The following is a 16605-nucleotide window of genomic DNA, read 5'->3' as shown; positions in this document are numbered from 1 at the left end:
TCATAATTACACAACTGAGTTACATTTGCAGTTTAACAGGTCACAGGTAGTTGAAGGATATATCCATCAAGGCAACGTATTCAGAGATTAAAACACAAACAAAAAACGATTTTGAAAGTACCCAATATCGTATTCATTTAAAACGCATCAAGTGAGAATTGAGAAAGTGGTTGGCATTATTTTCTGCGCAATGTGGGTCAAGTTCGACTAGAAAATATTTGTTTTTGCGCATGCGAGGATATTACCTTCCCGACAGGTGTAAATGAAATATGAGATGAGAAATGCTTTTCTTGTAGATAATTGACACTAAACATTAAGAATTAAGGCCAGCTTTATCGTTGATAATTAAAATAATAACAAGCATCAAATTTGTTAGCCTCATTTTGAAGTAAGCTTAATACTTTCGCGGAAGTTCTCGGCTCACAGTTATAATGCCTTTAATAAGTATCATTTATCGATAGTTGGAAAATCTGGCACAAAAATGTAAAAACAAAGACCAATTTAAAGTTACAATTTTTCAGCAGTACTTCTAATACACTGGCCAAGGATTATTTGATGTTGAGTTGAAAAATCTCGCATCTTTAACAACAGCTGCAGATGATCAATATCTGGCCATAACAGATTCAAAGCAGGAAGAGATCACGGCACAGCAACTGTCTTCAGCGTTTGTACCTACCTCAGGCTGGAGTATTCCTCTTGCCAAAGAGATGTCTCTGTGCAAAACGAATTGCATAGGGATATCTCTTCTGCAAAATTATTACCTAATCCCATAGAAGAGAAGAGTAGTTTCAACTGGTGTCGTGAAGAATTTCACATCTTCGAAAGAGAAATTTAACTGCTACAGTACAGGGAGAAGATGGCAAAGGGCTTTCTTCAGAGTGAAGATATGTTTCGAATGGAGAGGAACCGCGAACTCCACAGAGACACATTGAGCTTAAAATATTCACTCTTCTCTGTTGGACTCATTTTGCATATGGTTGGTTGGTGTTTGGTTTTTTTATGATGCAAAAAAACTAGGGCTATAATGTACCAAGTCACAATTAAAGTTTAAAAAGGTCTAGATTTTGGTGACCTTCAAAAATGCCGCCTCGTGGAAAGGCCACATTTATAATACATCAAAAAACAAAATATAACAATAATACATATAACCAAAACAAGCTGATACATCAAAAAACAAAATATAACAATAATACATATAACCAAAACAAGCTGATACATCAAAAAACAAAACTCAGTATAATAGCAAAAACAAACTATCGATAATATGAGTGTATACACATGATCGCTGTCCTACAAGCCCTCGTGGGTAGCACAGTTGGTACCGTCCTCTCCATACCGGGTTGGAAAAGACTCCACTTCGAGTCCCGTCAATGACGGGAGGAGTTTTTGGTGACTTTTTCACAACGTTGCTAAGTTAATCAGTCTCAGGCAAGGGTAGTATGGTTTTTCCCCTCCCGGAAACTCGGATTTTTCTTCCAGCAAACAGAAAATCGACCACAGAACATACTTAATTTACAGCCATTATACACTAAGCAATATGGCCTTAGTTGCCGATGCTCCTAAAAACCAATTACAATAACAACTGTCCGACAAAATCCGACCGAGTGCACAACGCTCAATCAGATGGGCAAAACGAGTATTTCGCATATGCATAAACTACTTTGTTTATTTCAAAAATTTCGTGCGCTGCCCATAAATTAGTAGAGTACCATTTCGTTGTAACAAATGTACTTCCACACTAGATTTCATTGACTCGCATTCAACTGTTTTCAAAGTACGGAACTTTTATCTGTAACTCTTATTTATTTACTCTGAAGTATGTGAGCAAGACAAATTACAGAGGACTTGCACTTCTTTCCGTGTGTATTCTTAAAAACTTTCTTCGTTTCCCAATGGGGAAACCATTGCACAAATACAGTACATCCATGGCAGACCTATTCATTTGTATCGGGTCAAACCGTTTTCTGCTGTATGTCACACCGTTACTTGGTGAAAGGGGTGGTGATGTACTGAACCACATTGTAAAACACACTGAAAGATGGTGAGGGGAATAAGAGGTGTCACGAACCTTTAGTCCTCGCGTGCCTTTACATAATTTAGTTGTCCTGCATCTTGGTCAACGAGGTCCGACATCAAGTGTTCTTGAATCAACGTCTCTCAAAGCGCGTGTGCTTTGAGAGACGTTGATTCAAGCTCGCGTGACCGCTTCATACGGTTAATGATTTTATTCATTGACAAAATAACGTAAAACTCCTTTGAGTGGTGGTTGTGCCGCCGTATAAACAAGAACATTATTATGTGGGTTGCATTCCCCCAGAGGACATACTATAGTCAAAAGAGAACTAAGATTACTTCCGCCTCCTGGTCGGTCAGTGCACCAACGCCACCTAGAATACAGAAAGCTTTCCATCGCATCACTGCTATCTGACGTTGGCAGATTGAGGTCACGCGAAGAAATCATTCTTGTTTATTTAATTTAGAGATAAACTGTTTTTAATTTATTTATTTAGTGTGCTGTTATAATGATAAGAATGTCGACTGCAGCAATAAAAATTTTACTATAGGAATGTTTAAAAATGAAGAGATTTACAAATACTTTGACGATTTTTTTTTTAAAAATTAATTACCGTTTTTTCCAGGCAATAAGACGAATCTACGTTTTACAAGGAAATTTAAGAAAAATGTTTAACTGCACACATTTGAAACAAAAATTCACAAGTTATTAAACAAAAAATGTCAGTGTAAAAGAGAGTTAACTATTTATTGCTTCCATTACGTACGATCTGAACGAGGTCAACACTGAAAGCCCTGGACTTTACAGAAATCCGCCTGATGCTTTGATTGTACTTTCTCTAGCTTCAGTTAAACATTTAAGAGAAAAAAAATAGCGCTTGCCCCTAAAATGCCTTCCGGACAAAAGGCGCAGAGAAATTTTAGGCAATATTTTCGAGAGAAAGAGAGTGCATCTTATAGTTCGGAAAATACGGTGTTCCTTTCAATACCAGATATTTTGTAATTTAAGTTCGAGTTACAAAATATTTCTACGGTCAACAAAATGCTAGTAGGATTGAACAGGGTACCGTTATAGGAAAGCCAGAATTTTATTTTGTCCATTAATTATTAAATATGTGGGCACTGTTATTTAAATAATTACACATAAGGATAATTTATGAAACTATAAACAGTCCTTTACCAATTACTTGCTTATTAATTTCATTAAAACGCAAGGAAGATTAATCTCAATTAAAAAAAAAAAAGCATTATTCTTTCTTCCAAAACACTCATGAATTAGAAATTTCGGGTTTTATTTTCTTACAGTCATCTATGATGCAAGGAATCATTTTAACTCTAACAGTTTTCATCCATGGGACATTCCCTTGGAGTCTTTATATTTACGATTCTTCTTGATTTACAAAATATCTTAATGTACTGAAATGTTTTATAACAATAATTTATGCGATTGATGGATGCGCACCCAGGGGCAGGTCTTCAATCACATGATCAGTGAAAATTTAATAAATCAACTTAAAACTGTCTTTCGAAATTTTAGGGATAAGCTTTTCTCTGTTAATCCGCGCCCATTTTGGATTGTAGATACTTGAGAAATCTGTTTAGAAGTACTGCTTTTTTAAATGCTATTTATATTTCAGCAGGTTGTATTTTTTTTCGCAATAAATTAACTATGTATTTCAATGACCATTCATCTTGAACTACGTAATTTTTAAAGATTTAAAAGTATGATACATTATTTTTAATTTCATCAAAAGAACCCAGATAAAACAGTCGTTTTCTTGTTCTTTTAATTTGCCTAATTGTTATGCACAGATTTCAACAAATGCAACGGATTTAACTTCTGTTGATCAGCAAATGCAAACATAGTCTTCCATTTATTACATTATCACTAACAAAAACCATGCGTCCGGCAATAATTTAACACAAAACAATCAGAAAATATTTGAACTGCAACATATGGTTGCAGTGAAAACAATATTTTATTTCCCTCTTATCTTTGTGCTTCATGATTTTCTTATACGATTTACTTTGCATTAAAATATGATTGTGCCTAGTTTATATAAAAAGGCCTGACATAGCCAAGTGGTCAGGGGCGAGGAGTGGTGTAACACAAACTCCTTGAGTGGACAGTGGTTCCAGCTCGTAACTGCTAAATACGAGTATTCGTGATTTGTTGTAAATTCCTCTGAGCTGATAGTCGTGCCGAAGTATAAACAAGAAGTTTTTAAGTACGAGTTCATTTCATTTGGTATTTACTTCCAGCTCTTCTAGCTCCTCGCTGAAGAAGACAAGTCCAAAACAACTGTGTGGGGAGTGACAATATCTTTTCTATATTGGGTCAACGAGGCAATAGTTGTCTTCTTTATAGCCTATCATTTGGTCTTTCAAAACCTATAGTTTTATTAGAGGTTATAGAACCTTAGGAAATGCATATTATGGTAAATAAAGTTTGAGGCATTGGCATTGTTTTATTTTTGGAGGATTATGAAAAACATCTAAAAGAAAATGGGAGTATGTCATTCAGAATACTGAATGATGTGTCATTGGAATGAGGTGTATTTGTGTTGTTTATATGACAAAAGCGATTCTCCAAGACTTGTACAACTGTATGTTCTTTGAAGTGTTACATGAAATTCGCAGAGATTCTCAAATTTATATGCAAGGGGGGGACACTGAAAATAGAAGAATGCAAAAAAGTCATTGTGGATATGAACGTTATGGTTTGGATTTCACGCATAAGCTAAATTTATCTGTACTCGTCTGAAAATATACGGATGAAGCGAAGTACCATAATTCTTTATCAATATAAAAATTACAGTAAATTTTATTTTTACTTCTAATTTGCTGGAAATCAAAATATTAAACGATGGTCCATTATTATAATGCCCTGTTCGAAGAAAACGTATTTGGCTCATTGACTTGGTAATAATCGGGATATAAAAGCAAGTGCACATTCAAAGCTACAAAGAAAGGTCAATTTGTTTCTCCAAAGTTCATCGCTGATACCCTATTTTTTGTGTGTGAAGGGATCTATGAAGATCCATTCACACACACAAAGGGATCAAAGATTTTATCTGAACTGATCGTAGTTATAGGAACATGTTTGTTTTTAAGAGGAAGATTGGAGAAAATAGAATAACTCTATTATATACAGAAGGCACATTGCTGTATACAACTCCCTTCACGGTTACAAGCCAGGGGTTTATAAAAAAAAATGGGGGGTTTAAAAGAAATTACACAACATAATAAACAAAGATCGAAAAAAAAAAAAAAACACAGCACTGGAGTGTGTTTATGTGGTATGGGTGTTTAATGGCGCACAAGCTGCTGTGGCTACATTGCGCCAACGCTGGAGTGATGGATCCATGACAGTGATGGACAGGCCCTGAGGAGTAGGTTCTAATGTTCTGTGACGTGATCCTGGGAAGGAAGTCGACCGAGTACTTTCAGCCTATATTCCTTATCGACTGCGAACTTGTAGAGGTCGCAGGGTCAAAGACTTGGGACCGGGATCTGCCTTCAGCCCAGAAATCTGGTACTGAAATAATGCCAACCATCATTTTGCCGCCATCTGGGTGGTCCTTGATGCAGGGGTAAGCCGAAATTTCCATATGGCCCACTTCCATAACCAGAATTTCCCTGCGAAAATCTGTCTAAGATGGGTCGTAGCAGTTGAAGTCTAGACTTCGGCGCCATAGAGTATGACCGGATAAACACGTCTTAATATGCACTTAACAGCCTGGTCATGAACGTGCATAAGTTGTTATTTAATTATCCACCGGAGTCGACAGAACTTTATTTTGCAGGTGGTGTATGTGCGGTAGAAAGTAGAGAAACTATTTTAAAATAAGAATTTGATGTAATGGTTAGAGCAATAGCGCCATTGTTATACGTAAGTGAATCATCCAAATAGTGAAAATAGTATCGTTTTTATCGTCTTATATTGTGAATACTTTCATAACGAGTTGCTTAATATTGCACTACCTCGCATAAGCAACGCTTCACCAGTGGAAAAGACTGTTTTGCTTATTCTCACTGGAATTCTTTCAGTTTGGAGAATTCAATTTTTTCAACCTTATTGGTAAGTCAGATTTCATTTAATTATAACTGAATGAACACTTACTAAATATGGGAAATTTTTTTTATTAATTTAATAAAATGGCTCCACAACTGAAAATAATCAGTGACTCTTGCAAAAAACGGCTCAGGAAATTCTTGCAATGCAATGAAGAATGAAAACTTGATTATTTGGTCAAATGCAGAAGGTCAGACACAGGAATACCGTTTCGGATCGTCATACACTCATCTCACGTATACTCGTTAACTGCTCCTGAACGTATTAACCTGACGAGCGTCCGCCCGTTTCGGGAAGTTTTCCTTTTACTCCAACCTCAACAATACGGCTTACAGCCTTAAGAGTTGATTTGATAACTTCTGTACTAAAATCAGTCAGTCAGTCTGGTACTTCGCTATCCCTCTTTCTTTAGTTCTGAGGTATTTGATACAATCACAAACTAATCAAATTAAGCTAAGGAGGAAAGTAAACTAGTTGCTAAGCTATCTTAGCTGATAGCCCTTTTGTAGTTCAAATCGATCCTTTTGGATATAAACTTTTCCATTCTCCACAATTCACTCTTATAACCAGTTCCACTTATTCTCTTCATTACTGACTTCCTGCTAACAACACCAATATGGAAATATCATTGACTGAGACCTTATAACTGCTACAATCAAAGACCACTACTACATAAGGCAAAGTTGTAAAATGACCCACGTTTAATCGGCTAAAGTCTTAACTCCAGTGAAAAATATGATTTTTAAAGCGAAACAAACTTCTAAGCTGAGACTTGAAATAAGCTTCCATGGAAATAATCTGGAATTTGTCCAAGAGACAAATTGCTTGGAATTTCACTCGATAACAAGTTCATTTTGGACAAAATCTTATGGAATGCATAACTGAGCTTCTTGGATTCCCCTTCTCTGCCAAGAAAATTGAACACTGATACAATCACATATTACCTATGGAATTGTCTTCGGGGGTGGGGGGGGAACTACCAGAAAACAGAATATGCGCATAATCAACACTACAAAGTGTCTATAAAGTTTTGTACCTATTTCAAAATTTAATTATGTCACAACCAAAAGACAGTGAAACGTGGTGTATGCAAAAGTTCTTTAAAAAGCGTTATAAAACTCAAGTTTTATTTTTAAAGAGTATGATGTATAAAAATTGCGACGCTACATGAGAAGGCTAAACGTGTCACGTGGTTTTCGGAGTCAAAATATGTAATTACCATGCAAGGATCCTCCCTCCAAACCAAGCATTAGAAGTTGGGATCAGAATTTTCGAGCAACAGGAAGTATGATTGAGCTGCCTCGAATTGAATGCCCAAACAGCATTCCAGAGCAGTCCTCAAAAGTCGATTCGTTGTGCTTCACGTGAACTGCAGTTACCACAATTAACAACGCACAAAGTTTAGCATAAGCGATTACGTCTTTTTACGTACAAAGCGCAAATCGGCCAAGCTTTACAGCCAAGTGACCTTACTCAGCGCTATGAATGGTGCATTCTGATGAAGCCACTTTCCACTTATGTGGACACGTGAATTGCCACAACATTCGGATATGAGGTTCCGAAAACCCGCGCATGACATTCATGATAGCCCCTTGTTAAACGTTTGGTGTCGGCTCATGCATGATAGGGTGACAGGTCAATTTTTCTTTTGTGAGAAGAGCATCACAGGAAACATTAATCTCGACATGCTACAGCAGTTTGTGATCCATCAAGCTGGAAGAGTTGCAGCCAGTCATCATTTTTCAACAGGATGGCGCACCCCACACTAAAGTGCGATGTTCATTTTCTGGATGAAGCATTTCCTGGTAGATGGATGGGCTGTGATCAGTGCATTATAAACTTTATAAACGTTGGCCATTAAAAAAAAATAACTAATTATCCCATGGAAGTTTTAAAATAACTGTAGTATTATGAATGTGATAATTTAAGATTTGCAGTGCTTATATTATTAGTAATAAAAACATAATTATACAAATGGCTGCATTCAAGGTTTAATTTATTACGTCTGTGGTGAGGAAGAAAATACTCCTTCCTGAATACTAATGAAAGTTTAGCGACTAAGATTTTGAAAATACTCAAGATTTTGTACTGTTTGAAATATTTTCAAGCACTTCCCAGCAATGCCCAGAAAAGTAAATATCTTTTGTCATTTTCTCTGTTATTTATAAGTTGGGGTGGCGACATTCTGGAACCCTAAATCCAGAACTGTGAGAGTTGTGGATTTAGGGTTCTTCCATAACTCTGAATGATCACCGCAGTCAATGCGGCGGTCATTCAGAATAAATCGAATTGTGTACATATTACTAGAAAGTATGCAAAGCTGTTTTCTAAGGGAAAGATGAGAAATATTGATGTTCAGCAAAGTATGGGTGTGATGTGTGGACCCAAACAGAATAAAGTTCTCAGAATGAGGCGTGAACCTTTCAAGAGAACAAACAGGTCAGCTTTCAAAAGTGAATCAGTTTATTTATGTACACAATACATTCATACGAATGTCTACAAATACAATTCGACTACAGGCAGAACTGTAGTAACAGTTCAAACAACTGATACATAGGAGACTGGTAGTTCAATATACACAGATAATTATTTTATATATGCAGTATGTGATAGAAAAGAATATGAGAAATTTTTTTAGATAAAAAAAAATGGTATTTAAAACTTTATTAATTTTAAATATCCAACACTTCCCGGTAACTTTCTTCTGTGGAGTGAAGTTTCACCAAAAATATAGAACGTTCTTTGGTGTCGGTGGTGAGCAAAAAAAAAAAATAAAATAAAGTAATCCTTGTCCAAGATCGACTAACAAGGATACTTTTGCGAGAAGACATGAGTTTTTTTTTAAAGTATGAAAAAAAAAAAACAACAACTGTGCTACCCACGAGAGTTGGGTTTCATAATTAAAAAAAAAAGGTACAGAATCAGCTATCACTTCCATAAATAATAATAGACTTGAACCGTAAGGTGTGATATATTTGGAAGAAATGAAATTAAGAGAATTAACTGTTTAGCAGTACAGAACTTTCAGAAGCGTGCAATTTTTTCGCGAGATTCGGAGCTTCTTTTAATTCTCTTAATACCTCAACTATTTCAATGTTTCTTCCAAGTGCAGCAAACCTTAAGGTTCGAAAGGAGGAAAGTATCGTATAAAATATAGAAGCTATTCTCTTGCTTCATAGTTTCTTAGAGAACTGAATCTTTTCCAGACAATTTTAGACTGGTATAATGAAGATTCAATACGCAAGGCATAATATGATAGGGGTTTATATTATGCCGTGCACTTGAATCTTCAAATACTGTATCTTTCTGTACACCATTTGGCATCTCTCATATTGTGGAACCACTTCGCAACTGTGATGGCATGTTTGCATTATCAGGGTATCTGCCTACCCACCGAAGCCAACAAGCTTTGAAACGGTGCCGTCTGGGGAACTGATGGCCACCGAGTTTCCGAGAATAGGTAACAACAATCTTCTCTACTCGGGAGGCGTTGCCTATTCGAGGAATTTGAGTTTTTGAGTAGTATGGGTTGAAGGAGTGACTATCCCTTTCTTCCTTCTACGGCATTTCCTTCCTCTACTTCTCCTCCTATCACCTTCCTACATCTTTTCTGCTTTCCTAATTCTAATAAGGGTAGTATGAGGATAACAGATCTTTATCCCATATCATATTTCAAACGGTGACCGTCTGGGTGGTGGTATCCATTGAGAATAAATAGCAGTAGTCTTCTCTTTTGGAGAAGCGTTATTTATTCAAAGTAGTGCAATACATGGTATCTCGTTGTGAAGGTAACCACAATATGAGATACAATTAAAAATGATGCCTTCACACTACGTAAGTAGTTTAACTTATGGGAAAACTATGGTGTATCTACACCGATATGATACAGACTTGTATAATATAAACCTGACACTGTCCTCAAATGTACTGGACAACCACCCCTGAAAAGAATGATTAATTAAAAGATCACACAACGGGTAGATGACAGTACCAATTAAAAATAAGATATGAAAGCATACTTTAAAAGGAACAGAATGGAACGAGGAAAACGCGTAGACCCCTTTACAAGAGACTGGTCACTTAGCTGCTTATGTCTATCATTCTCCAGAAACAGCGAGAAACCAAAATTCAATTGCTGGAAACATGCAACACAATGGAAACTTGAGTGTAACGTGACAGCAAGTCAGCCAATAGACAAATATTCACGATCCCCAGAGCCTATGGAGAATGTCAATTTGTCATTAGAGCAACTAGATCTGAATTTAATTGACTATCTTGGGATGTTTTAGAACAATTGAAAATCGGAACAATAGGTCTCAGCAAAGATCTAGCCACATTCTTACTTGAGGATGTGGAATAAAATTCCATTCTCCGTATAACAAAAATTAAGTATTCACCAGAGAATTATTAATATCACTCAAAATCAGCCGTCATGCTTGATATTAAAAAAAATCCTAACAAGGTTTTTTTTTTTTCAATTAGTGTCTCAATGCATATTGTGGGATGGTGTACATATTTAGAGGAAATTACAAGCAGATGAACTCTGAAATATGCCCATTTTTAGAAATGGATCACCTTACAGAATACCCCTCCAAATTGTTTAGTCACGTATGAAAATAGCCTGCAATTTTATTAATACATAATTAATATACTGTGTGCATGGCAGAAGGATGACAAGGTTGCATAGAGAGATCGGCTGTTACTTCAGGAGTCGAAAATCATGCACATCTTTTGATTGCCGATTGATCAGGATCAAAAGTGCACTAGCACACGCTCTTTCCGTGGACCAAGCCCATATGATTGCTAAACACGATTGTATTAATGTTTTGTTTCTTTTCTCAGTGTTTTTTTATAGTGTAGAGAATTTCAATAGGCTGATCAATCAAAGTCAGCTATTCTGCGACGCATTCACACTCCAATTCCACTCCTTCACATGAACAAATTTTGTAGGCAGTCAGCAATATGCCCACAATTCGTGAAAAAGAGGTCTACTGAATCGCCTGTAGGAAGTCTGTCCACTATAACATCTTAATTTATATGTAAACATAATTCCGAAAAATACACTGTCAGCTTTTGGTGGCCCATCACTGACGTCTCCTTAAAATACTAGAAGGCATTTCTTCTCATTTTCACATTATGGAGTCAGTTGCACTAAAGCCTGTTGGACCCTAAAACCTAAGCCACTTTACGCCTCTCAAATCAAATAATCTACTATTCTTATGCACGAACTTCTCCAACGTCTACCACACCAACAAATTCATCACATGAAGATGTACAAGCATCAAACCTGGCTCCTCAGCACCTGCCAACAATGGCGGATTCGACATTTTCCATGGAGCCATCCAACACTGATGGGGAACACGGACTAAAGACGGAAATGTACGGTCGGATTAGGTGGGCTTAATTCAAGAAACGCGATCAAGGGTTCATTTGAGCAAAGGGAGATGATTGTTTTCACAAAATCATTTTATAAAAACTGTTGAACTGTAAATCGAGGTATTTACGGGCAGACACCGTTTCTGAAAAAAAAAATGCATAACCGAAATTCTCTTATCTTGATTTCCTTGAGATCACGGAGGCAAACTACAGACTAGATTTAAATGTTGCATTTTTCAAGTCTAAGGTGACGCAAACGTTTTATGAACAGCATGATTCGAATGACATGCAACCCGCAGCATATAATAATGGAAATAAAACCGAAAATAAATAGAGGTGGTTATAAAATTTAATTGTTTCAATTATTATAAACATAATTACAGCGGATCTTTGGAAGAATGTTTGTTCTTCCTTGCCAAAGGAAGAACAAACTTTTATCGTTCTTGAAGAGACTTGTCAGTTATCGTTGAAATTTCCGATTCGATGCCCATTTTAATCGTTCCAATACGTGAAAATTGCCAATGTACGCAGCACCACTCCTTTTAAGTAGTCCATAGGATAAAAGATCCGGAAATCGTGAATATTCACTTATGGATATAAGCGAATGAATTCTGCCTGGGAAAACAACCTTCATGATAAGTGCCAACATATAACAACTGTTGGACATCTGGACGATTAGTGCTAATCTAGCAGTTAGATTCCATGATATTATTAGTCATAAATTAACAGTTACAATTCGGATTGCATGAATTCTGAATCACCCCGCAGTATCAATTCGGGGTGAAATCTCATTACTGAATTTTCTGATACCAGAGTAAAATATTAACTGAACGAAGGATAAATGCTGAAAACAAGTCGGTGCACTTAATATTGTTATGATAACAGTTAAAATATTGAAGCAATTTTAAAACGAGATTGAACTAATTTCAACAGCTGAAGGGTGAACCGTAACTGACAATGATGATAGTTTACGTGTCTATTTTCTGTTCTTTAGATGGATAGACTTTCATTCAAACTGTATTTTTCTGGCTTTACCGGACTAATATCATTCACAGAGATAATGCTAATCCCAATTTTCTTTTTGTTTGAATGTCCTTTTGATGAATAGCCATTGGTTTCCTTCTGACTGCTTTTCGCACTGGATGTTGGTGTCAATATGACTTTCTCTAAGGACATAAATGGCGTCTCTACTAACATGCCGAAGACATAAGCAACAGCAGTACTAATAACGAAATGTCCAATAAACATCCAAACCTGCAAAAAGAAAAAGAAACAGCCTTAAATATTATTTTTGACAATTATAATATTCGAGGATTGTTTGAAAAGTCCCACCGTGTTTTTAAATTGCGTTAAACGAAAAGAGAGAAAGCCGTTTTGAACTGAAATAAAGTTTATTAAGGTTTACTTTAAAATTATAATTGAAAAGTTTTAATGCAAATTCAAAGTTCTTTCACTGTTTATAATTCTAACCGGCACCATTTAGGTAACAAATAATTGGCAGCTGGAAAAGAAATCAAGTTATGCCTCAGGTTTGATATTTATTAATCCAAGCCTTCATGGGTAGCACATGGATGGCCATTGCACAAAACAGAAGGGAACTGGAAAGTTCCTGGAGAGGGCTTCATCCTGCAGTAGATTGAAAATGGCTGATGATGATGAATACAAGCCTTCTCAACTAGACAAAGAGCTGCGAGATGTAGCCAAAAATTTGCAACTTCAAAAAAAAAAAAAAAAAACTACTTTAAATATATATGCTGCCTGTAAGTTGATTTCCGCATGTGGCGTACCTCAGAATAGTCTGTTTTATATCTCAACGGAAACCTGATCTAATTAGGGTCACAGGTTATTAAAAAAAAGGTGGACCGGTTCGGGGTTAAGAATTGGGTTTTGGAGCAGAACAGGTCAGTTATTTTGGACCAGTGCAGAACAACTAAGGTCATGAGATACCAGTATATAGTGTTTATAACTTTATTTCATGGATAGTTATTTAGTTTTATAGGATAAACTTGAGTTCCCTGGAAGACAACTATGCAACACTTTGCTTGCATTCGATGGCTAATGTATGAGCCAACACTTTCCCCAGCTGCAAATGCTTCAATTCTGTGAACTGAATGTAAGGAGTGAGATGCCTTGAAATTAAAATTGCACTGTTAGAACTAGCTGAATCTATGAAGAAATGAGTTGATGCCCAACAGCTAAATCGAACTGGCGGTGCTACAGGATCTCAAATGTCTAATGATATGCTGAAAGAGGCTTCTGAGTCTGCTACCAAGTCTTCTGCAGAATGGACTGATCCCATTAAATTATTCTTAGTGGGAGATTAAGAATAATTTAATACGACTTTTATACACATCTGCCACACTGCCAGTTCATTTCCCCAACTAGCACACAGCAGCAAACAGTATCCAGAGCTTCAGTTACAATGTGCGGTATGCGAATAACCTACGTTATCTGTATGAAAAAAAAAATAGTAATAAATAAATAAAATAACTGCCGGATTCCTATTTGTGTGATTTTAATGAAATTTGGGAAAGCTCAATAAATAGTTCCGTTTCATGAAAATTCATTGAATGAATCCATTATATGTGGACGTATGCACAAAGACATAATTGCCAATAGATTTATATTAATTCGATTTTAATGAAATGAGGAATGGCTCTAGATTGATAACAGAAAATGAACAAAGAACTTTTAAGCGCGAAACGATTGGGCAATGTTGCGGTTCTGCGCATCTGTCACACTGCCCATTCCTTCTTCCAACAAGGAATGAATGGGTAATAATGGAGCCACAAATATCCACAGCTTCAGTTAAAATATGCGGTATATGGGTAGCCTGTCATATGTATGAAAAAATATTGCCGGATTTCACTGTCCCATAAATTCTTAGTGGAATATTAGAACTAGCAATGAACTGGTTTTAACTACTGAACTCATTCCAAATTTGGAATCGCCAAGTTTGAGATTCGAATCATTTGAAAGTTGAAAGTTGATGCTGGACGATAAGCAGGAGGTCGAAAAGTATTCCTAATGACGCCGCAGTATCCCCTGTTATTAAATTCCTGAGATTTTTAAATGTTACTAAACAATATGGTATACATTTACTAATCGCAAATTTAACTTATACTTATTACAACAAAAATGATTCCAGAACAAACACGAAATATAATAACCAAGATTTTAAAATGGTTTAAATGTGCAGTAAAATGAACTGACTTACAATGATCTGGTGCTGCAAAGTTATTGTTTCTCTTATGGTTCCCATGAAGGTAATCATCACAAGCCAGTGACAGAGATAGATACCGAAAGTCAGCCGTGATAGGGGGATCCAAAATTTCGAAGACAATATGCAGTTGATCCAACCTGAGGGGAAAAAAAAGAATCAATACATCTCCTGCTATATAAAGTGGATTTCTGTGCAGCTGATCAAATTCATATACGTATTCTATAAACTCACACGAAACTCGAATTGGCTGCATCCAAGTAGTCAGCACTTTTGCTTACCGCGTGTTAAATTCTTAAATAAATCTCACGCTTACCATTAAGCTTCAAAAGTAAAATTACATAAAAATCGAGTCCGAACAAATTGAAATTAGGAGAAAGTAATGAGCTCATCACGTTACATCAAGTCAGCTTATGAAATTCAGGAATTAAACTTCATTATTTACTATGTTTGCATAGGAGCATAAAGCCCTCCAAAGAACACTGTTTTATAATTGTTACCAATATTGTAGGTCCGAGACTTCCCCACCAACGAATAAATATTGGCCATCGTAGAATGTCATGAGAAGCCCAATAGCGGCCCACTTACCTGCGTTAAATTTACGCTAAAAGGCAGCTAAAAAAAAAAAAAAAAAAATATGTATATAAGCTTTCCATCATGCTGAAAACGGATAATTTCACACAAAAGTGGAATTTAAATTGTATTTGCTGCTTTCCAAACTTTTTTTGATGCAAGTGAATTTTGTAATTATTCGGCACTTCTGTTCTTGATCTTTAGGTTGATGAAGGACTCAACGGTACGCAACTTCCTTTGTTTCGGGCCAAAAAAGTAAACAAATAAAAGAGAAAGGGATAATGCGCATTATTAAGCATAAGCTTATCCAAGGCCATTTGAGATACTATGTCAGTCAGCTTTCAAAGGGAAAGTGTCCAGAGCTCACTGACCTCCAAGTACGAAGACGTGAAGAAATAAATGTGGTGAAACAATTCACGAAAGAAGACCTACAAAACTGTTTTGATTAATGGCAGGCACGATGGAATAATATGTGGCTGCAGACTGGGACGGTTAGAGGTAGAGGCAATATCGCCCCCCCACTTTTGATTGAAATAATGTGAACTTCTTAAATTACGAAAATGAAAGCTTAACAATTCCACGGAACGCTGCTTTTATAGCTTCTTTGGAAAATCCTAGGACCGCTCCTAGCTGCAGAGGGAGATTACATCGAAGAATATTAACAAGGTAAACATTTATTAATAAATATATTTTTTTAATTTTCACTGTTAGTGACAATTTTTGAGCAAACTTGTATGTGATAACTACTTGTGGGGTGGTCTGAAAGTTAGTAAAATTAGGGCAGTAAGTTTGGCCTGGTGATCATGAAAGACAACTGTTGTTCATCCTTCATCACTAAATACCCCTACAAAAACGTGACCTCAAATTCGGTGTTTCCTTAAAAGATAAAGTTCTGTTACCTAAAATGGAATAATTAGTACGAGAAACATGTAATCAGATTGAAATGATCAAACAAAAAGGTACAGGGAAATTCTTAGCATTGAAAAATATCATTTTATTAACTCTTGTCTCAAAATAAGGCAGAATATATTCTTACAGATGGCGAATATCTAAATAAATGTAACGTGTCATTAGGAAATGTAATAACGGTAGAATAGACAAAAACAAAATCAGGAAACATTCGGTTCTTCTCTATAGTTAATTCGATTTTTTTCCCTTTTTATTAGCACAAATGAAAATAACTTCAAGTTGGTCGTGCTCACTATTTAAAATTCTGAGTAATAGAAGTTTTATGAAATAGAAAAGTCTTCGCGCTTACCTTTAGAGACCTTTTTGTAAGTGATAGCAACACAGAAAATGACGATCAAACTTGTCAGTCTGCGCTACCTATTGATCGTAGTTTCACGTC

At 36.1% G+C, this 16605-nt stretch overlaps 1 protein-coding gene across 1 annotated transcript in view; it reads right to left on the bottom strand.

Moving 5' to 3' along the window:
- Window positions 1-11844: 11844 nt before the first annotated feature.
- The window catches only part of LOC150087166 (nose resistant to fluoxetine protein 6-like), a 44615-nt gene continuing 39854 nt past the window's right edge, over window positions 11845-16605 (bottom strand). Inside the window, exons 14-15 of the mRNA XM_090372999.1 lie at window positions 14682-14824; window positions 11845-12718 (exon numbers count right to left, since the gene is read on the bottom strand). Coding sequence (XP_090229125.1) covers window positions 12455-12718; window positions 14682-14824 — 407 coding nt within the window. The 3' untranslated portion in view covers window positions 11845-12454. The remainder of the gene's footprint in view (window positions 12719-14681; window positions 14825-16605) is intronic.

Source organism: Mastigoproctus giganteus, chromosome 4, assembly GCF_048544385.1.
Source record: "Mastigoproctus giganteus isolate SK-2022 chromosome 4, ASM4854438v1, whole genome shotgun sequence".
Classification (NCBI taxonomy): domain Eukaryota; kingdom Metazoa; phylum Arthropoda; class Arachnida; order Uropygi; family Thelyphonidae; genus Mastigoproctus; species Mastigoproctus giganteus.
This window is presented reverse-complemented; position numbering and strand designations above follow the sequence as displayed.